The following is a 22,990-nucleotide window of genomic DNA, read 5'->3' on the forward strand; positions in this document are numbered from 1 at the left end:
TAATAATAATGATAATAATAATTTATTTCTTACCCACAAAAACACTATAAAAGTATTAAAATCCGGAGTAAAAACAATGAAATGCACACAAAAAATGCAAAACATACAAAAAACGAAAAATAATGACAATAGAAAAATTGTTTACTTTAGATAAACACAAAAAATTAAATAAACACACAAACAAAACGAACTATAGAAACAATAAAAAGAAACAACAATGTATCAGCTTTATATTCAGATACCTTTTACCGACGGAAAAAAAAAATTCTAGAATTAATAACTAAAACATTACACGAAAGGATGAAAAAATACACATAAAGAGAAAGTGAGAAAGAAAAAAGCAGCTCAAATAAAAAACAATTAGGGTAAATACGATTCTTAATGGTGGTGAGCGTCTTTAAATACACTTTTGAATGACCATAGTAGAATTGGCTTGGATAAAAAAAAAAAAAACTATCGCTTGTTGGCTAGCTGCTGTTAACCCATTTCCTAAAATATTTTTGGACTAAGAGATGCAGGTGAAGGTTTCTATCTCTTTCCCCCTCGTGGCAAAAATATTACGTATGTGACTAAACTTCACCCCATACTAAACAAAAATTTAAAGTGTGTCAGCAAATAAATTGGTTTGTCTAAGAAGTGGCCAGTTGACCTTAAATCGAAAGTGGTAGTATTTTTCAGGGCCTGTAATATTAAAATCATATATTTTAACTGCTTCAAAATAATTTTGTTTTACACTTCTTCATGGGAAAAGTAAGTTAAAAAGAGGGTTTTATTTAAATTTTCTTACAATTACAAACCTGAAACCTGAATTTAGTATAAAATAGACATCAAATTTAAACAATCCGAATTCCTCACCAGAGAAGCATGATACACAAAATATCCCCCCCTCCAAAAAAAAATAGTGCACAAGATGAGCAATGACAACAATTGAAAGGCTACAAACGAAAAGGCTTATTTTAAGGTTTCAATAACGAAACATTGTTGTATGTAAAAAGTTAATTTCCTCATTTTAACCCCTTTTTATCTTTTAATTTAATTTTATAATTCAAGTACAAAAATAGAATTACTGTGTTAATATTTGAATTTCTTCTCTCTGTGTAAGCTGCAGAACCGGCTTATATGTTCGATTTTAGAAGTATTATGTCAAGCTATGAGAAAGAAGAAAAAAGTGAGGGAGGCTTACACGGTGAAGGTAACAAATAAATATAGGAAGAAATAGAAAAATGGAAGGAAGAAAATAAATAAAAAATGAGCTTAAATCTTACTGGAGAAAAACACAAAGCGACATGAAGATTAAGTCGGGCTCTTGACTGGAAGAATTCAAGAACATTTTCAGGAGTTGCAGGTTGTCGGGGTTGTTCTCTTTTCATCACAGGCAACAGCTCTGTTACTATATCAGCTAATTCGTCTCGATTAAAAACACTACTTACTGAGCCTATAAGATTAATTTACCTATAAGATTGAGCCTATAAAATTACTGAGTCTACAAAATTAATTGATTAAAAGCCAATCTGAGTACTTATTGAGCCTACTAATTTGCCGAAGTTTAAGGATTAATTATTTAAAAAAAGGTAATCAAATTTCTTCAAACCCAAAATTAAAAAGAGAAGATATGAATAGTCCAAAATTATTCTATGAATTAAGATTGTTTGTCGTTTTTTCATATCCATTACTAAATAAATAAGGATACATTTCAAGGACAAATTATAACACTTTCTGAAAGTAATTTTTCAGAATGCTTATTTTGACCAAGCGTAGTGCTTATATCCTCACCATGATGTTCTTCGAACTGGGATAAAAACCAGCCTGTCAAAAGACGCTGAAGGAGCGGCAGCCCTCTAGGTAAATATAGTCAAGAAACTGATATTTTCTGCACTAATATGTTGGCCTCAGGCACATTTATGCTACTAAGAGTTGTTATCATATTTTTATAGCACAAGTTATAGAAGCCTTTCTTCTGGCAAAAATACAAAATTCCACATTTTTCAGATAGGAGCTTAAAACTCACATTGTAGGGTTTTCCGATACGGTGAATTTGATGGTGTGATTTTCATTGAACTTCTTTGACTTGTAAGGAGTATTTCCCCGTTTTTTCGAAAATATGGCAAATAGTCTCAGGCTCGTAACCTTCGATGGGTAAGGCTGCCCTTAATGAGACACATATATTTGAAATCAGTATAAAAATATAATTCTTTTGATATATCTATTGATATCAAAATTTGGTTTTTTTAGAGTTTCAGTTACTATTCAGCCGGGTCGCTCCTTATTTATGGTTCGTTACAAGAAACTGTTTAAAAAGGGGGCATTGCACATAGGAGTACATTTATACCAAGATTTACACTGCACGTACAAAACTATTTATATATTTCCAAGGGTCTAAGTTTTGGAATCATAATGGGGCATTGCCTACCTCATTATGTGCATGGAGTTTGGCTACTTTGATATTTCCCATGGCTTGTTTTGCAACAGTCCAAGGTTCCTGCACCATTGGTATCAATAGTGCATTTCAGTGGTCTGTATTTCTGCCAGCACCCCCATCAGGTTTTATAAGACTGCCTGGCAATGATACAACTTAATCTGCCAGCACTCTAGCCTTTGTTACTCATATGCTGGCATTCAACAAAGTGATGTTTCTCGTCGAGGTATGATTTCTCTTCCTTTAGAAGGGAAGGTGTTAGTAAAAATTTGTAGCAATGACAAAATAAAAATGAGACGCGTAAGTTCTTTAAGACTTTACCAGTAGATACAATTACACCGATATCATTATTGAGTACTTCTAACTTAAAATAATGCACATATTTTTTTTTTTTTCGTTTGATCAATATTTTATATTTTTTGATTGTAAGCGTTATCATTTTTCTTTTCTTTATATTTATATTGTAGTCTACTCCTCATTTTTTGAGGGAAATAAAGAAAATAAATAAATAAATAAAATAAATATAATTTGTATTTATTTTAGACGGAATAAATTTAGACCAAAAATTTCAAGTAATGAATATAATAAGCAGGTAATTTGCTATCATTAAATTAGAAGATATGGTGTTAAGTCTGAAATTTTGAATAATCTAAAAAATGTATAATCTTTCTACATTTAGCAACCTAGAAAAGATGATTTACATTTTTTTTTTATTGTACAGTATTTGACGCTTTATTTCCCTTGAGCCCGGAGATAACCCGGGAGGCAACCCGGGAGAGCCCGGGAGGCAATGAGAGGAGATAACCTCTGTTGCCTCCCCTTAGTAAGGTTCAAGCTTTATTGAGACGTCTTTAAAGTCATAAACTAAATTCAGTAATAAATTGGTATTCAACTTTGTTTCCTAAAAACAAACGATAGAGACGGAAGTCGGATTTTATTTTCAGTATTAGAAAGAACAAAAAGGAATATTGTAATGCCCAAAATATTGAATTATATAAACTCAAGTAAAATAATTTGAGGAGACATTTCACAAAAATATTGATGTCGAAAAAAAAAACAGTAAAAAGAATACCCATAATCAAACGGAATATTAACCAAAACTGTAAAAAACGGAATTTTGATACCAATATAAAAATAAAAAAATGGCTTTTTATGCTGCCTTTAAATATATAAGTTTCATCAAGTTGAATCATACCCATCAAAAGTTAAGAGCCTGTGAACATTTTCCTTATTTGAGATAAAAAGGGTGGAAAACCATCTAAAAGTCGCAGAATCTTAATTAAAATCAAAACTTCAGATTCAGCGTTTCAGAGAACCCTACAGCAGAGGTTTCAAGCTCCTATCTGCAAAAATGTTGAATTGTGCATTTTTGTTTTTGCCAGAAGAGAAATCACGGATGCGCGTCTATTTGTTTTTTTTCCTCAGGGAGGATTGTATCGACCCAGTTGTCCTAGAGTTTCGCAGAGGGATCATTCTAACGGAAATTTAAAGTTCTAGTGCCCTTTCTAAGTGACAAAAAATTAGAAGGCAACTAGGCCCCCTCCCACGCTCATTTCTTTCCCATGTCACCGGATCATAATTTTGAGATATTTTGTTCAGCATAGTCAGAAATCTAATAAATATGTCTTTGAGGACGACTTAATTCCCCTCAGTCCCCGGGGAAGGGTTGCAGGTTATGAACTTTCCCCATTGCTTACATATAGTATTGGTTATTGACGAAGTATACTGACGTTTTAGGGGTTATCTTTTCCGATGATAGGGGGGAGGGGGTTGAGGTTTACGTGAGAGGATCTCTCCGCGGAGGAATTTACCATAGGGGAAGAGAATTTCCCTGAAGGTGGTGCTGGATTTTCCAGCATTATTTAAAAAAATAATGAGAAATCAAATAAAAACAAGTTTTTTCAACGAAAAGAAAGGAGTAACATTAAGACTTAAAACGACGAGAAATTATTACATATATGAGGGGGTTGGGGTTCACACCCTCCTCAATATCTTGCTCTTTACGCTAAGGTATTTTTAGTACTTTCAAAACAGTTATTTATTCTAGTTAAACGACCTTTGTGATTCAGGGGTCATTCTTAAAGAATTGGAACAAAATTCGAACTTTAGTGTAAAGAGCGAGTCATTAATGTGGGGGGGTGAACCCCCTCACATATGTATTAAAAACGTACGAATAAGGAAATTCTTTCCGTAAGTTAATTTCTAATTTACGGATATTTGTTACTAATAAAAAGTTTCGTAAATAAAATTGAAAGTTCTAGTGGCCCTCGTAAGTAACCGAAAAAATTGAGAGGCAACTCGGCCCCTCCCCGTCTCGTTTCCCTCAAAATTGACCAATAAACACTATGAGAAGGCTATTTAGCCAAAAATAAGTCAGATTAATATGCAGATTTCGTTTCAATTATTCATTTGCGGTGAGCCAAAATCAAAACCTTGCTTAATTTAAAAACTTTTAGAAATTAAATAAAAAACAAGTTTTTCAAATGAAAGTAAGGAGCAACATTAAAACTTAAGATGAACAGAAATTATTACGTATATGAGGGGGATCGTCCCCGCGTCAATACCTCGCTCTTTACGCTAAAGTATTTTTAGTAATTTCAAAATAGAAACTTATTCTATTTAAACGGCCCTGTTGTTCAGGGGTTATTCAAAAATCCCCTTATATACATAATAAAAAAAATACGAATATAGAAGTTCGTTACGTAAGTTAGTTTGCATGTTAAGTATAGTTATTACTAATGAAAACGTTCGTAAATAAAACTGAAATTTCTAGTAGCCTTTTTAAGTAGCCAAAAAATCTGAGGGCAGCAAGGCCCCCTCCTTCGTTTCATTTCTCCCAAAATCGTCAGATCAAAACTTTGAGAAAGGCATTTAACCAAAATAGTAAAACTAACATGCAAATTTCGTTTTAATTATTCATGTACGGTGAGCTAAAATCAAAACCTGCATTAATTCAACAACGTTTAGAAATTAAATATAAAAAAAAAAGAAATTTTCACCGTTTTAAAAAGTAGAGGTGTCACAAGGCGCCAAACTTTAGCGCATAGATCGAGGCGTTGAGGAGGGGAAAGCCCCTTTTATATACGGAATAATTTCTGTTCGTTTTAAGTTTTAATGTCGCTCCTTACTTTCAGTTAAAGAAACTTGTTTTTTTTTAAACAATCTCACTTGCAAAAACGTATTTCTGAATAATAATAAAATAAAAACCTGGAAGGTTATTTTATTTTTCTGTTATCTTTTAAAACCAATATAATATTGGTTTACCACATTGGTAAACCAATTACCCATCTGAAATACCAGAGGCAGGAAAAATCTCGAGTTTTGATGTCAGTTTTCTAAACCGAGTGGATGGACTATCCGCCCATTTGTCAATGGGCAATTTGAATATATGGCTTTTCTTCCGTTTGCCTGGAACAAACTGCCATCCTAATGTAGCTTGGAATTGATGCAGTAAACAGGTTGAGCGCAGCATGTGCATAAATGCCACATCAAGGCTGTATCTAGGGTAGGAAGCTACCGAGTTTTTAAACCCCCTCCCGAATAAGAAAAGGTTTTTCGAAACAAGATTTTTACAAGAGTAGGATATTCAAAACAAGGTCACTGAAAACTAGCAGTCCCATTCAAGAGCCGTGAAAAAACGAAAAGCACAAAACGAGGGATAGTGATGTTAGGAAAATGTTGAATTGTGCATTTTTGTTGTCGTGAATGCAATTTATTTTGTTGGTTAAGCTTCAATTAACACTTTTACAAACCCCAAATTAAACCCTGTACACCAAGCTTTTACACCAAACATTTACACCAAATTATGCTATCATACAGTCTAATATTTTTACATTTTACCTCTATTAAAAAGAAGCCTTGAGCCTCTTTTAAAAAGAAGTCTCAGGATTATCAAATCCTGAACCCCTCTAAAAGTTTCATTCCGCTCAACTACTCATCTTTCAAATAAAGAAAGAGTCTGCTTTAGACAGATTGTTTACTCTAGATGACAAGTTCACCCAAACATATTCAAAAAACAAAAATAAAGATGATACGTAACCAGAAGAAAGAACACTGTTTAAGTATTCCAGAAATCCTTCTTCCTTGATATCGTTGTCAGTAAATATGAAGGTTGTTCCTTTGCCTTGAATTCCACAAGTCCTATATAACACCTTAAGATCTTCAAGGAAATTGCCAACGTTGTACGACCTAGAAAAAAGGCATACCTACAATAGCAAATAAACACCTTCATGCTATTTCAAGAAAATGAAAAATTTGCAAGGAAAGGATGCTAACGAGTGTGTATTCAAACGACAAAATCGTTATGTCAATGGGACCAATCTTTTAAAATAATGATATTAGCAGGCCTGCGCAAATGTATGAAAAAAGTACCTGATAGTCTGGAAAGTGATGTCATTGTTAGTGCTTGCACCAGTTGACCTAAAATTACGAGGGCTCTATCACGTAGCGAGTTTAGCTTCTGTGAATGTGACTTCCAAGCCAACGCTAACTTGTAAAATATTGAGATTAAAGCTTAAGAAGGGCCTTATAAATCAGAATAAGAATGTTTGTTGGGTGTTGGTTTCAGAGCTTCATCAAAATTAATAAGTTTCTTGAAATTTTGACCTCGTCCTCTGTGATGTGGTGCTTAAACTAAAGGTTTATATCAATTAAAATTCAAAATTAAAGCCCCAAAAAAATAAATATGTAAATTTTGTTTTAATTGTTCATGTGCGGTGAGCTAAAATCAAAACAAGCATTAATTCAAAAACGTTTAGAAATAAAAAAGTTTTTTTTAACTGCAAGTAAGGAGCGACATTAAAACTTAAAACGAATAGAAATTATTCCGTATATGAAAGGGGTTGTCCCCTCCTCAGCGCCTCGCTCTTTACGCTAAAGTTTTTTATTGTTTTAAAAAGCAGAACTGTGACAAAGAGACGAACTTTAGCGTAAAGAGTGAGGCGTTGAGGAGGGGACAACCCCTTTCACATACGGAATAATTTCTGTTCGTTATAAGTTTTAGTGTCGCTCCTTACTTGCAGTTAAAAAAAACTTGTCTTTTTTATTTAATCTCTTTTAGGTCCCAGGTGTGAATTATACACAGCCTTTTAAAAATCAAATAAATATACACCAAATTTCCCTCAGATCTACGCTTCCCGTAAAAACCACATAAGGTTAGACTAGTAGCGTAATTTTCTTTTGACAGGGCGGCAAATGCCCCTATCATAATTTGGTTTTCCCTCCCAAACTCAGTTTGTCCCAACAGCTGAAACTTAGTTTCTTCAAAAATCTCGTCAAAATTAAGAAAGTCTGCATAATTCTAGCATCCACAGAAACGGGTCAGTTTTCTGTAGTATATCTTTACATTTATGGTAGTATATGTCCCTTTTTTCAGTTTTTACTTTCATTTTCACTTGATTTGGGAAAATTGGTTTGAACTTTGCCATCCCTCCTCCAGAGGAGTTTAAAAAAATTACGCCACTGGGCTGGACTTTTTACTATCTGTTAGATACGTTGTAAACAAAGAGAAAAAAAAATAAAGCCATAATGCAATTAAGGGATTACTGTAAAGGTACCTTGTCAATGTTATTTGAAATGTTTTGTAACCTGCAATGAAAGAGGCTAATTTCGTCAGTGATTGCTTTCCTGATCCACCAACTCCAACTAACAGTACGTGCCCTCCGGGGTGACGAAGTATTCTTGATATCTGAAATAAAAAAAACTAAAGAAGCTGTGCTCTTTTTATAAGCGTACATTTTGATAGTCAAACCTTAACTTGAACAATTTTGATACTAAAAATATGAATGTACTTTTCTCATATTCAGCTTCTGAATTTTAGTTCCCTTTCTTTTCATCAAAACTTACTGAATTATTCCCCTTTCAGAACAAAACTTGTAAGGACAACTAGTAATTTTAATTGATTCTGACTACGTAGTGTGCTCTGAAATTATTCAAAGAAAGGGGATTGGGGTTTAGCTGTTAAGCCGCAGGTTTACTATCTGTTACTTGGAATTTTAAATTCTCATTTCTAGAGTCTTACATGTAAAGCTAACCAAGCAGGCCCAGATTTCCCAATACGCCTACTAGACCCGTGCTTAGGGTCACAAAATGCCAGGGGGTACAATAAATCATTACTGAGTTATTTTTTTTTCTTTACAAAAACTGGACTGACAAGATTTATTTCAAAGTTCCAGGTGCACTCTACCGCCGCGCTGCCTTTTCCCAGAAAAGCTAATTTAAAACAACACATGAATTTTGTTGCCACTTATAGACTGTCAGATTTCTCCAAAGAATGGCAGCTGAGATTTCGGTATCACCTCTTTCTTTCATTACTTTTCGCCTATCGTTTGAGTTCTGTTCAGTACTTCCACTATCCCCGAATTTTCGGAGATTTCACCAAAATTCTCACAAAAACGGAGCGGGAAACGCTTGGGCATAGAAGGGTCAATACTTTTAAATCTTGCCTTGTAATTATGACTGACCAATGGAAATAGGTAGAGGTTAACTGCAGGTCATTTGCTAAGAAAATTCTTAAAATACAAGAAGACTGGTCTCCTGTGTAATTGAATATGATAAAATTGGTTAAACTAAGGGAATTCAAAATAATTTCTATATAAATAGAATCCATATCCTTCACAAATACGTCATTCAAAATTAGAAGGTCTTTGTACATGATTAAAAGTACCTTAACAACGTGAAGAACGGCATCTTTAAAGAACACCAAATCCATCCCTTGACTACGAGCAATTTCGTTATATTGAGCTAAGTACATTTTAAGCCGACACTCTAGGCCATCCAAGCCAGATTCAGCCGGCTCGTATATTTTCGGAATTTCAGCATCTATTTCATCAATTTCATCACCCGTAGGTTCAGGAGCATCCCTGAAATAGTTTTTTTGTGTGAAATTAATAATGAAAAATAAAACATTATATAATCATCTGACATATAAATCACACGAATATTGTGTTTATAACCCTTTTTATGCAATGATAATCAAAGTAGCCTACATATAAAGACACACAAAAAAGGAAAATAAAGACACGAAATAAGTAAGTAAATATTAAAATTTAAGAGGAAACCATTTTCCTTCTCCAGGAGGAAACACAACCTCAGAGAGAAAGAAAATTCAGAATACAACAGAGTCATAATGGGAATCACCTTTGAAACTGGATGATAAAGTTTAAATCACTCTCTGATAATGAACATTACCCTTTTTATTATCTTTTTTTAAACTAACATAAAATTTAAACTTAAAAAGCTGTATGGCTTTTAAGCTTTAAGTTCTTCATAATTAGAAAAGGTAGGAAGTGATTAAGTGCAGCCTGTGATTAAGTGATTCAATGATTATTTGATGATTTTTGAAATTTATGAAAGATTTCGGATAAAATTAACAAAATACACCCCACACATTATTCAAGTTTTAGAATTACATTCCATACATAAGTTAAAATTGGTGTGTTACTTGTGGTAGGCTCCCAGTAATTGAGGAAAACTTGGACAAGTAACTCGTATAAACGGCTCTCACCCTAGATAGTCCCCCCTAAGGAGATTGTTTCTCGTCGCTCATAATTTTGTGAGAAATACAAGGCCTCAAAAAGACCTTCGAGGACGGACGAGACTTGAGTAAGGAAGGCCAGCTAGAAAAATTATATATACATAAATACCCGTACATGACGATGTAGAATAGGGAGAGTTCTTCTAATCACAGATGTACAAAATATCTACAAGAAAAGTAATGAAGTGATATTGAGCTCGAACAATCTGGGGGTAATCGGTTAGTTACGGATAAGAGGATATTCAAGTTAGTCATGGTGTAATGACAAAGAACTTTCATATCAATATATTGAAGAGCATGGTCTTTATGGAACAAAATTTCCATTTCGTGCCTCGTATATAGGATTATGCGTGACAAGGAAGGTTTCCCAGTTGTTCTTCGATGCGCGGTTCCTTTACATTAATGCTGATGGATACAGGTGACGACAGGTGTGTAAAAAGTAACTGCACTTTACTTTTCCGATGTAAATATTTCAATATCAAGTACAGTGTTTTTGTTTTCTAAATTGATTCTTGTTATCTTCTATCTTGTTTGTCTTATTATTTCGTCTTTTTTCTTCTTCGTTTTTTATTTTTCAGTTTTGACTCATTCCACAGGGCAAAATACCCTTAGGCTACCATACAAATTGTAAACATACGACACATCAAATACTTTATAAATATACCACTAACCACACCACGTAAATTGTAGGTATAGTTACAAGTAAAATAGTAGTTATGACGTTTAGTATAATTAAATTACAATAATGACATCATAATAAAAAAAATATAGTGACTACCGAACACTGTCAGATATTTCTAGTTCATTGAAATTCATAAGGCAGACATTCATAATAAGCTTCACGACAAAAAAACACCAGTCTCTAATGTCTAATGGACTACGAAGCCAGTTTATGAAAATTATTGTATAAAAAAATTATGCTTAAAGTAAGAAGCAACATCTTAAAAAAACGGTAAAGGTCAATTACAAATAGCTAACCCCTGACGGTAGTAAAAACGTTATGAAGAACTTCTCATTTTGCATAAAAGGATTAATGAGTAAATTTTCTAAGAAGGGTTGGGCATAGGACCTTACGGATATCCTTGTCAAGGATTGTTTACATTTTCAAAAGGCATTTTGGGAAAACAACCTGAAATTACTTGAATGAATTACTAACTGACATACACCCTCGCCTTAGTGTTCATTCTTGTCTAGTTGGCTGAACCATTTCAAGATATTACTATAACATGCTAATAAATAAATCCATATTATCATATTACCTTATACACACTCTATTATAAAACATACAGCATTAAAGTTACAACATACGTAACAACATATTACCTCATAAAGTCAACGAAGTAGCTAGTTTCTTGAACCATTTCAAAATATTCTTCTCCTAATTCGTTTCTGACTGTTCTGAGCAGGGCTTCTTCAAACCATATTTCATCTTCTCGAGACACAAAACTACCAAAAAAGCTTAATCAGTGTCTACAGCAATATAGTTAGAAAACCAAAATATACCACTTTCTAATAGCCTAAGAGCTAAATGAGTTTTTTCGAAAAAGCACAAATGTTGATAAACAGCTTTTTTTTCAGGTAGTAGAAATCACCAGACCTGAGTACAAAATTGGAGCCCAGTAATGAAACCCATACAGTAGTCTATCAGTGCCACTATTGGGCTACGGTCCCGATCAATAACAACGAAATTATCAAGACCAAGTGTCTTTAGAAAATTATAAATATATAGTATTTTAATTTGGAATTATAAAATGCTGGCAATGAATGGCATACTGTAGTCCAGTAATATCAGTGTATCCCTCTGCCACTTCTGGGCTATGATCCCGATCAATCACAGCGAAATGATCAAGACCAAGAGTCTTTAGAAAGTTATAGATAAATGGTCTTTAAATTTGGAATTAAAAAACGCTGGCATTGAATGACATACTGTAGTCCAGTAATATCAGTGTAGCCCAGTGCCACTTCTGGGCTACGGTCCTGATGAATAGCAACGAGATGATCTAGACCAAGTGTCTTTAGAAAGTTATAAGTAAATAGTCTTCTAATTTTGAATTAAAATGCTGGCATTGAATGACATACTGTAGTCCCTTAATATCAATGTAGCCTAGTGTCACTTTTAAGCTACGGCCCCGATCAATAACAACGAAATGATCAAGACCAAATGTATTTAGAAAGTTATAAATAAATAGTCCCTTAATTTGGAATTACAAAAATGTTTGCATTGAATGACATACTAAAGTTTTTTTTAACTATAATAAAAAGTAGAGTTGCATTGAGTGTATTTAGAAAGTTGTAAATAAATAGTCTTTTAATTTGGAATTATGAAATGTTTGCATTGAATGACATACTGAAGTTTTTTATTGCTATAAAAAGTAGAATCGTGAGATAGAATTAAACTTAAGCGCAAAGAGCGGGGTATTGAGGAGGAGACAACCCCTTTCTTATGTCGAATAATTTCTCTTTTTTTTCAAGTATTAATGTCGCTCCTTACTTTCAGTTAATAAAGACTTTTCTTTTTAATTTACTAGTTACAATTAACTTATATTCTCCTGTAGAGTAATAGAAGAGTATAGGAATAATAGAAGATGAAAGGCCTAAGTGACCAACACGGATAAAGAAAAAATAAATAGCGAAAAAAAGGTATAAGATCAGAAAAAAGTAAAGAATGAAAGAAAGAAAATTTTTTTCTAAGACTAGTGAAAAAAAAACATATAAGAAACAATCACAAGTATTTCACCTGTACAGAAGTGGACTGGAAAGGGGGCAAGGAGGCAATTGCCCGTGGGCCGTTCGGATTTGGGCCGCTTTGGGCCGGTCGTTAATTTTTTTTTTCTGCGTACAAAAGGGCAGTCGAGATAATTTTCAACAAAAAATTCCGCTGGTCCATTTTCCGGCTGTGTTTCTATAGGCCTACGTGCAGATTTAGCACAGATACCAACACTCTGCCCTAGGGAGGGACAAATGCTGCAGTCAATCAGGTTCATTATTAGGCTGAAATCTGATACATATAACCCATATTTTGTCACCTGACTCAGGGGTTGAATTTTTGTGTGTCATTGTGTGCCCAATTCCGTTACAAACTAGTAGGAGAATCAGCACATACTGGAGCGTCACGTTTTCTTTCTGGTAAGTGTTAAATGATAATTTTGTCTCATTTTCCTAAGTAAAAGGACTTTAGCTTAGAAAAAGTGTAACATTTTGGCTATTACGTTCATCAGTTTTAAACTTCCGAGAAGATGGACGAGATGACTAATAAAAATGTTAAAAAAAGGATGAAAATTAAAACTGAAGCGAAGAAAAGAACTTCCTAAGGCTGGAAAAAACCCAAAGCAGAAAAATGTGTCATCAATACAGATAAACTAAGGTCTGTAACACCTTTTGTCACTTTTTTTTCTACTTGTTGGCTCGGATTCAACTTTTTCTCTAAGTTGGTCTTAGATTCGCATGAATGTCACTCTTGATTACTAAGGGGCAGACCTCGATATTAAAATGTCAGTCTATTGAAGCCGCGTCCGTTATACAATTTTTATTGGCACGATTATTGATCAAATTAGGTGATTAAGTGAACAGAGCTCGGACAGAGCCCCAATAATTTGAGGTCTTTTGGGTCGATCCTATGAGTTATTGTTGCCTCGGTCTAATTTTTGTATTTTTATTGTTTTCTTCCAGTCTTGGGATATTAGGCCTGGCCACACGACACGTTAGAGGGCAGTTTTTTTTTCTTCGGCCGTTTTTTCAGGTTTCGCTTTCATAAGACTAAAGGTCAATGTTCTGATCAGATTTTCCACTGTCCTTGGACTGTTGAAAAATCCTATCCGATCAATGAACCTTGATAAAACTTGGTTTTGTTGGAAGATGGTCGAGAAACAAATTTGAACCAAGATTCAGCTTCCTGGCTTCAATGCTTGGGACATTTTGCAGAAGTCTTGAAAACATAACCCTATATTGGCTGCTTGTGTGCCTGGCTGTTTTGATGCTTATATTCCATTTTTCGAACCACATGGCATTGATCCACTTTTAACAGAGGGTGAGCCAATATCGTCAAACATTTTGACGCCTTCCGGACAAGTGGAGCCAGTAGCAGAGGAATCTACACCGTATCGGAAAAAACAGAAAGTGGTGACTGAAAAATGAAGCTTGCTGATGGTGAGCCACCTTTTCCAGTAAGCGTGTCTTTTTCCTAACTTTCACCATCGTATTCAGCACTAACTCAGAAATTAAATTTCATGAGGTTACTTCCGTTCCAGCCCACACCAACTCAAATAGAAAAGCCCAGCTTTGACTTGGCTTCACTTTATACCGGAAACTTACCAATGGTTCCGTCTCACGATCCTGGATTACTCTTGATACCAAAGAAATGACAGTAAAATCAATTCTTTCCAGCGTCAGTTCCTTGAGGTCAGTCTTTTACTCTCAAAATATGACGTCCCTCTTAGGGAACATCTGGAAAAAGCAATAGAGGATGGCAGAAAAAGGAAATTGAGCATGGACGAGTGTGGAAAACCCAGAAAAGCACCTAGGGGTCGTTGCTCACTCGACACTTTTCTTTCAAAGACGACAGTCTAAAAAGTGAGAAGGAGAATTTTGAAACATATGCAGACGTACTTTGCTGACGTACCAGTCCAATATTCACGCGGCAACGATATGAACGAACTTCCAATAGCCAAGATCAAAGACCATGGACTTAAGTACGAAAAGATATCCTGGGAATTGTTTGACAGTGGTACTAACATAAGGGGCGAATTTAACGGACTTCACTCTCACATTGAAAAACACGTTTTAGATTCGGTTTATATCTGGTGCTATAATTACATCTTAAACCTTAGCGTTGTTGATTTTTTCACTGCAACAGAGACAAGAAATCTCTTCGGAACCATGAACAGAATTTCATGTTTCTTTTCTGAGTCGCTCAAACGAATGGGCCTGTGGTGACAATAAGCAGAGAACCCAAAAGAGGGACATTCAATGTTAAGAAGGTTACAGAAAATTAGTAAAACTCGTTGGTGGGCGAATAAAAAGTCACTGTATAGATTATCTAGAGAGCATCAAACAGTTCGTGGTAGCGAACTATAGTAAGGAGCGACCCGGCTCAATAGTAACCGAAACTATAAAAAATTGAATTTTGATACCAATAGTAACATCAAAAGAATCGCACTTTAATGCTGATTTTAAATATATAAGTTTCATCAAGTCTTACCCATCACAAGCAACGAGCCTGGGAAAATTTGCCTTATGTTAGAGAATAGGAATAAACACCCCCAAAAAGTCAAAGAATTAACGAAAATCACACCATCAGATTCAGCGTATCAGAGAACCCTACTGTAGAAGTTTCAAGCTCCTATCTACAAAAATGTGGAATTTTGGATTTTTTGCCACACGACAGATCACGGATGCGTGTTTGTTTGTTTTTTTCCCAGGGGTGATTGTATCGACCCAGTGGTCCTAGAATTTTACACAAGGGCTCATTCTAACTGAAATTAGCCCCCTTCCACGCTCATTTGTATTCCCAAAGTCACCGGATCAAAATTTTCAGATAGCCATTTTGTTCAGCAGAGTAAAAAAACCTAATAGTTATGTCTTTCGGGACTACTTAATCCCCCAAATTCCCCGGGGGAGGGGCTGCAAGCTAGAAACTTTGACCATTGTTTACATATAGTAAAGGTTATTGAGAAGTGTAGATACGATTTCTGGGGGACTTTTTCGCGTTGAGGGGAGGTTGGGTTGGTCGGGGGAGGGGGTTACGCGGGAGGATATTTCCATGGAGGAATTTATCATGAGGGAAGAGGATTTCCATGAAGGGGTCCTAGGATTTTCTAGCATTAATTAAAAAAAAAACATTAAGAAATAAACGAAAAAAAGTTTTTTTTTTCAAAAAGAAACCTAAAACGAACAGAAATTATTATGTCTACAAGGGGGTTCGTCTCCTCTACAATACCTCACTCTTTACGCTAAAGTATTTTTAGTAATTTCAACTATTTATTCTACGGCCTTTGTGATCTAGGGGTCATTCTTAAGGAATTGGGACAAAATTCAAGCTTTAGTGTAAAGAGTGAGGTATTGACGAGGGAGCGAACCCCCTCGTATGCCTAATATAAAATATTCAAAAATTGAAGTTCGTTACGTAAGTTAATTCATAAGTTACTTATATTTATTACTAAGAAAAACGTTCGTAAAAAAATAAATAAAAAGTTCTAGTAGCCTTTTTAAGTAACCAAAAACTGGAGGGCAGCTAGGCCTCCCCCTCCACCTTTTTTTTTAATCAAAAACGTCTGATCAAAACTATGAGAAAGCCATTTAGCCAAAAAAAAAAAATGTAAATTTCGTTTTAGTTATTTATGTGCGGTGAGCCAAAATCAAAATATGCACTAATTCAAAAATGTTCAAGAATTAATAAGAAACAAGTTTTTTAACTACAAGTACGGAGCAACATTAAAACTTAAAAATAACAGAAGTTATTCCGTATACGAAAGGGGTTGCCCCCTCCTCAACGCCTCGCTCTTTACGCTAAAGTTTTTTATTGTTTTAAAAAGTAGAGTTGTGAGAAGAGTCAAACTTTAGCATAAAGAGCGAGGTGTCGAGGAGGGGAAACCTCTTTCATGTACGGAATAATTTATGTTCGTTTTAAGTTTTAATGTTGCTCCTTACTTGCAGTTAAAAAAAAACTTTTTTTTTATATAATATTCCACAAAACCATCAAAGAAAACACCCCAAACTTCATTAAACATTAAAACTTAAAAATAACAGAAGTTATTCCGTATACGAAAGGGGTTGCCCCCTCCTCAACGCCTCGCTCTTTACGCTAAAGTTTTTTATTGTTTTAAAAAGTAGAGTTGTGAGAAGAGTCAAACTTTAGCATAAAGAGCGAGGCGTCGAGGAGGGGAAACCTCTTTCATGTACGGAATAATTTATGTTCGTTTTAAGTTTTAATGTTGCTCCTTACTTGCAGTTAAAAAAAAAACTTTTTTTTATATAATATTCCACAAAACCATCAAAGAAAACAACCCTAACTTCGTGTTAAAGATCCAAAGCCTTCGACAGACCCATTCATTGGACCTTGAAATTATCTTTGAGCTACCAGCTTGTCGCGTTGTCAAGAAAAAATGCACGTCGGGAGACATGGCAAAAGATTTTCTATATGAAAATCCTGAACAGCGATTTCGTTTCGAAGCACTAAATAGCAATTAGCCTGAAAGAAAGATTTTCAGACAACAAACAGCTTATTTTTGACGTACATTTCTTTTAGCCCACCACGTCAGCCTTGTGCGTCCTGGTGAAATGCCAGAGTTTGCCCTTCGAAACGTTGCAGAGATGATGAAAATATTTTCATAATGAGCTGAGGTCAGAGCTGAAAAGTTTTGCCTCAGTTTTCGGCAAAATTATTACCATGGGTCGTAAGAATAGCCGGGACAGGCATGGTGCAGGATATAAGGATTGACTTTAACTTGGAGTTGAATGTGCAGAGGCTAATGTGCGAGATTCAAGTTCCTGCAGTTCGTGCGATAAGTGCGTAAGTTCCTCGTATCAGCTACTATTAAGCATCAGTCTATGCTCATCAGCTTACACTTAAATTTTTCTGGCCTAGGAATATTCGTTAACGCATTGGTTTTCTTAAGTCAATTGTGAAAGATCCTTCAACAAAGGACAAGATTAAGAACTATAATAGCAGATGACCTCTTAGAAGTATTCACTTTGATGTCATGTGAGGAGGAGCAGTTTGATTCAGTGTAGCGTAAAGATGTTTTAGAAGATGTGAAAAGAGATTCGAAGACTTTAGCATCGCCTTGGTCAGTGTGGTAGTTTTTTCCTCTTTTAGTCCAGTTATTTTGCTTTGTATCTGATCAAAATATACATTTTTTGTTCTGACGGAAAGTCCAAAAACTCGTGGATGTTATACAAAATTTTATACAGCTGAAAATAGGACGCCAGTCTCCCTTTATGTGAAAACCCAAGCAACGCCTAGTCCAACTGAGCATCAGGGAGATCTGACATAAAAAAATGATTAGTGGTATATGTCCACTTCTTACTGTAAGCCTACGTTTACTTAGCGGTTAGCACTAATTTGCTACCTGGCGGCGGGAATTTTGGTGTGAATGATGCCAAACGCAATTTCCACTTATTGTTTAATGTGCTTTCTGAAAGAAAACGAAAAAAAACATCCTTCTGCAAGGAGGGCCATAGGTAGGGCTGCCTAGATCAGGTGCCCCTTAGCTTTATGCTCCTAGTCCACCTCTGCGCCTGCGTGATAAAGACAATCCCAATGAACAACTTATGCTACTTCTGTCATGCTCCGACACTAATTGGATATTTGATAAAATTTGTGTTTTGAATTGAAAGTATATTTATATATTTTTTTTTTAAGATGCAAATTTGGAATCTACAACGAAAATGGGTAAATTTTCACCAAAATGTTTACAAGAGCCACTGTCAAAAATGGCAAGACTAAAAAAAAAAAATATTACCTAAGCCAATTAATAAATGTTTCTTTTCTGCATAGTGTTTTCCTTTCGTTAACCAAATTTAGATTGGAGAGTTGCATATTAACTTACAAGAAAAATGCTTAAAATTTTATGCCATTTTATTACTTGAAATTGGTGGAGGAAAACATGACAAAAAACTGCCTGGCATGAAATCTTTCTAAGCATCCTGACAGAACACTAATAAAAAGTAACTAATCGTAACAAGAGGCATTAACAAGAGTTTTTAACAAGAGGCATAGAATTTGTTGTTGACTGATTAAAAAAAAGAATTTTCAACAAAAAGATTTTTCAAAGAAAAGTAAAAAGTAAAGTTTTCAAAATTCCTGGAAATCTTAATAATTTTGCATTTGTTAAGGCTAAAACAAAAGAAAATATTTAAATCTTATTTTGTTTCACTATATTTGAACATTGTTAATAGGATGCGTAGATTGAAAAAGTACTAATAGCTTAGTTTCCCAAAGGCTGGCTGTTGGTCAATAAGGAAAGAGTTCAAACTTGACTAGTACCTAGAATAATAACTTAAACCATTAATCAAATATGTGACATATATTTTTAGTACTTTCATAAATATAATTACAAAACCTTTCAAGTAATTATTATTTATCATAATTTAAATACAAAATGACGCCGATGTTTAGTTTGACACTTCTTATTTCCTTATTTGGATGTTTCTACCCTACCGGTAGTTCCACCTACAGATTAGAAATAGCCTTGACACACATTTACAATTTAAATTCTCGAGTTAAATCTGTGACACATGAAATTGTTTGCTTTAAGTTTAAAAATATGTGTTTTTAATTTCTTAAAATCTAGATTCATTGTAGCTAGAGCCAAAATATTGGAGAAGCTCAGTTTGATACTATATGTTTTTCGACTTGTTCATTTCTACATTATCTATCTTGTTCTGGGTACCCGACTGACTGACCGTATTTTAAACAGTAGGTTGTACAAAAAATATGATTCGAGGTGGCTTGGTGCTGCAGTTGCCTAGCAGACACTTCGCTTCCAACACTTCGGCTCGGATTCTTTGTGACTCTGAACCGATCAGTAGTAGCTGGAAACGTCCAAGAGGAAGACCCAAGTTTTGGTGGAATGACAGTCTCGTAAATTTCTTGAACCACCACCCCTTGTGGAGAAGGGAGACGACGCTTTTAACGCAACCGCAGCATGAGGACTAAGTTAAGTAATGAATTCAGTAAGTTAGGTAATTAATTTATAGGTTTAACCTACCGATCGGCAATAACCCTGATACATTCATGCTTCCAAAGTTGCATTAGTGTAGACTCTTTTTCGACAACGGCTGCAACTGTTGAGCAAACTCCTTGCCATATTCTTGTTAAATCTCGCAGGTTGAATACATAGTGTGATCGTGAAGGTGTAGGCAGCATTTTTTGCTAAAACATAAACATACTAAAAATTGATATTTACAAAATCTAAAAAATCTGTCAAATTGTTATTCTACAATTAATTTATGCATTTTACCAAAACATATCAAAATGGTTTTCATAAAAAAGAAAATTAAAGGATGTTCCTGTCAGTATATGCATAAAGCTATAGAAGTTCAGTTTGAAGTCTGGGAAGGTTTTAATGTCCTAAAGGAATGACTAAGCCTAAAATAATTTCCATTAGAACTTTTTACATATATCGATTAGATTTTGCTGATCATCAAAACTTGAAAAGTCAACAATCAAAATTTAAGCAATCAAAATAATCCAACAATCGAGTTTGCTATTAGTATGACACCGTCATTAAACTACTACTGCATTATTGTCATTTCAGCACCTGACCAACAAAAATCAGAACAGCCACGCAGCAAAATAAATGTATGAGGGGCCACTTACAAGATGAATAAAATAAATAAAAGATTTTCTAATAGTACACTAGACAAATAAACATTATTTTTTAAGAAACAGATCCTGAATATAAGCTTCCAAGCTTCGTATGAGTTAATGCGTTTACTATCTATTAAGGAGAGTTCAGGCTAAAGCTAACTAACAAACAACTCACCACGGCACCAAGCCACTTGAGGCCAACATAACAACACAGGCTCCTCCTCCATCCTAATCTATTCAAAGCTTCCCTCTTTACGCCCTCCCAGGAAGTTCCCATTTCTCTTAAATCTTTCCTTATGAAATCCTCCAACCGAAACAGCAGACGACCTTCTTTCTGTCGAGCCATTGACGGTTGGCCGAAAAGAACAGTCGTGCCCAGAACGTGCCCAAACCATCTCGACCTTTCTCTAATTATAGCCCAAGAAAGCGGGATTGAACCGTACTTTTCGTACAGCCTGCTGTTCAGGCTAAAGAGTAAGTAAAAAACATATTTTATAGTAATTTACTAAATGTAAAGTTTTTCATGCTTTTAGGCTATGACTCTGTTGCCATTTCTTCTGTAAAATGCTGAATTAAAACGAGGCTGATAATTCGGCTGATAAAAATCAAGAACTATATTGGTATTCACAAGGTGATGTCTTATTTTCTTAAATAGATCACAAGGTGTTTTCAGTTTAGTGTTTTCAGTGATTTTCAAATTATATTCGAGATTATAATGCGCTACTATAAGGCAACTTGTCTTTGGAGACAAGAAGATCTTATAACAGTTTTTGTTTAACTCTCAAGATGAACTTACGTCTTTTCAGTTTCTGTTTCTTTTAACGTTTAATTAAATATTTCTGTGAGAAATTCTCCAAATGTTGACTTCGTTCATTCATCTGAAAAGAACGATGAACAAATAAACAGTGAATAACTAAAATAAAATAAATAATGAAAACGAAGACTAAAGCTATTAATCCCCAAGTTGTTTAGTTTTCAATAAAACATAGATTAGAGGAAACACCAGGACTGTATCCAGGTGAGGGAGTACCGCGTTTGAGCCCCCCCCCCAAAAAAAAAATGTTAGATGGACTCGCAGAATAGTAACAAAATATACGTAGACAAATTTCTTTACGTTTTTTAAAGTTTTTTTTGTAACCCCCCTCCCCGTGAGCAAAAATCCTGGATATTGGGATCAAAAACACCTATGCGAAAAGTGTGTGGTTTTGCTGAGGATTTACATTGATTTAATGGATGTTACTTCTATCTAATTACTTTGATAAATACTTTTTACTTTTAAACTCAAATATTGCTTCATTCATTTTATTTTTACTTCCTGTTTTTATGCTTCACACCCTTGATTTATTCCTCAAAAAGTGGGTGATGATACTTTTTGTCACACAAAATAGTTTGAATATGATACCTTAGTCAATGTCCAAAGTTTTCTGGTCACAGGTACTAGTGCCGAAACAAGCTTGCGAGTCTCTTCTGAGTACCCTTTCTTCAACGAATAATGACCTCCAGCAATAGTACCATAGATTAAATCCATCGACCCTTCTGAAGGTAGGGGACAGTTAAATATACAGAAGTGGCGCTTTAGTCTTGATGGAATGTCGTTCCGGCCACCACCTGGAACATTAATGACAAATTAAAACGGTCTAAACAGGCATGAATGGCGTTTACACCACTAACTATTTAGTAAGGAGTGGCACTCGTTACATAGATATTCTGAACTTGTGAGTTTAGAGGACAAAGAAGAGAAAAATTTGTATTTTTTAATAAACCTTCAAAATATTTGACTTTAAAAAGAATGGAAACAAATAAATATAATAAAAATTAAAAACTAAGACAAAAAGCTGACTATTGGAAATTTAGTGCGTTTGAAAAAATGTAGGAAAATGTGGAGAAAACGTCGAACTTCATTTTAAATCATAAAAGAGAATTCAGCACACATGAGAGAATTAACACACCTTAGATAATATAATCGTGCCTTATCTAGCGGGAGGGGGAGGGGACAGTTAAATCTCCCTCCATAGAAAAATACTTAAAAAATAGTGCAAAGCTAAATTTTGAAAAGAGGCAGTACCTGGGAACGATTATTTTTCTCTAAGGAAAGTATTTAAAATGTTATAATTACTGAATGATTGTTTTTTATGTTCTTTTTAAATGTTGGAATCACTTCACTTACAAATGCAGTCCATCCTCCTGATGACCCCATATAATAGCTCTGGGAGATAGGTTAATACAAGACTGATAAAAAAACTACCTAAAAATAAGACTAATGAGAAAAGACTCATAAAAAAATATCTAGGGAACTTGGTAAAAGCATAGCAGAGGGCGGAATTCAGACTAGAAAAAAAAGAAACATGCTTAATTCTGAATATAATAGTCACTACCGTAACAACTGCGTCCCAGACCACTCCTTTTCCCCTATTGTCTCCAGATATAGCTCTAGGCTGCATAGAAAAGTTTGCTAATTCTGTTAGTTTCCCATTATCTTTCGTGCTTATCAAACAGTTCGTGGTAACGAACTGTAGTAAGGAGCGACCCGGCTCAATAGTAACCAAAACTCTAAAAAATGAAATTTTGATACCAATAGCTATATCAAAAGAATCGCATTTTAATGCTGGTTTTAAATATATAAGTTTCATCAAGTTTAGTCTTACCCATCAAAAGTTACGAGCCTGAGAAAATTTGTGTTATTTTAGAAAATAGGGGGAAACACCCCCTAAAAGTCATAGAATCTTACCGA

At 34.6% G+C, this 22,990-nt stretch overlaps 1 protein-coding gene across 1 annotated transcript in view; it reads right to left on the bottom strand.

Moving 5' to 3' along the window:
* The window catches only part of LOC136035996 (dynein axonemal heavy chain 5-like), a 261,598-nt gene that overhangs the window by 90,766 nt on the left and 147,842 nt on the right, over positions 1-22,990 (bottom strand). The window contains exons 26-32 of the mRNA XM_065717914.1: positions 21,662-21,867; positions 19,658-19,821; positions 11,274-11,396; positions 9,081-9,276; positions 7,972-8,102; positions 6,456-6,604; positions 1,266-1,435 (exon numbers count right to left, since the gene is read on the bottom strand). Coding sequence (XP_065573986.1) covers positions 1,266-1,435; positions 6,456-6,604; positions 7,972-8,102; positions 9,081-9,276; positions 11,274-11,396; positions 19,658-19,821; positions 21,662-21,867 — 1,139 coding nt within the window. The remainder of the gene's footprint in view (positions 1-1,265; positions 1,436-6,455; positions 6,605-7,971; positions 8,103-9,080; positions 9,277-11,273; positions 11,397-19,657; positions 19,822-21,661; positions 21,868-22,990) is intronic.

This window comes from Artemia franciscana, chromosome 15 (assembly GCF_032884065.1).
Source record: "Artemia franciscana chromosome 15, ASM3288406v1, whole genome shotgun sequence".
NCBI lineage: Eukaryota > Metazoa > Arthropoda > Branchiopoda > Anostraca > Artemiidae > Artemia > Artemia franciscana.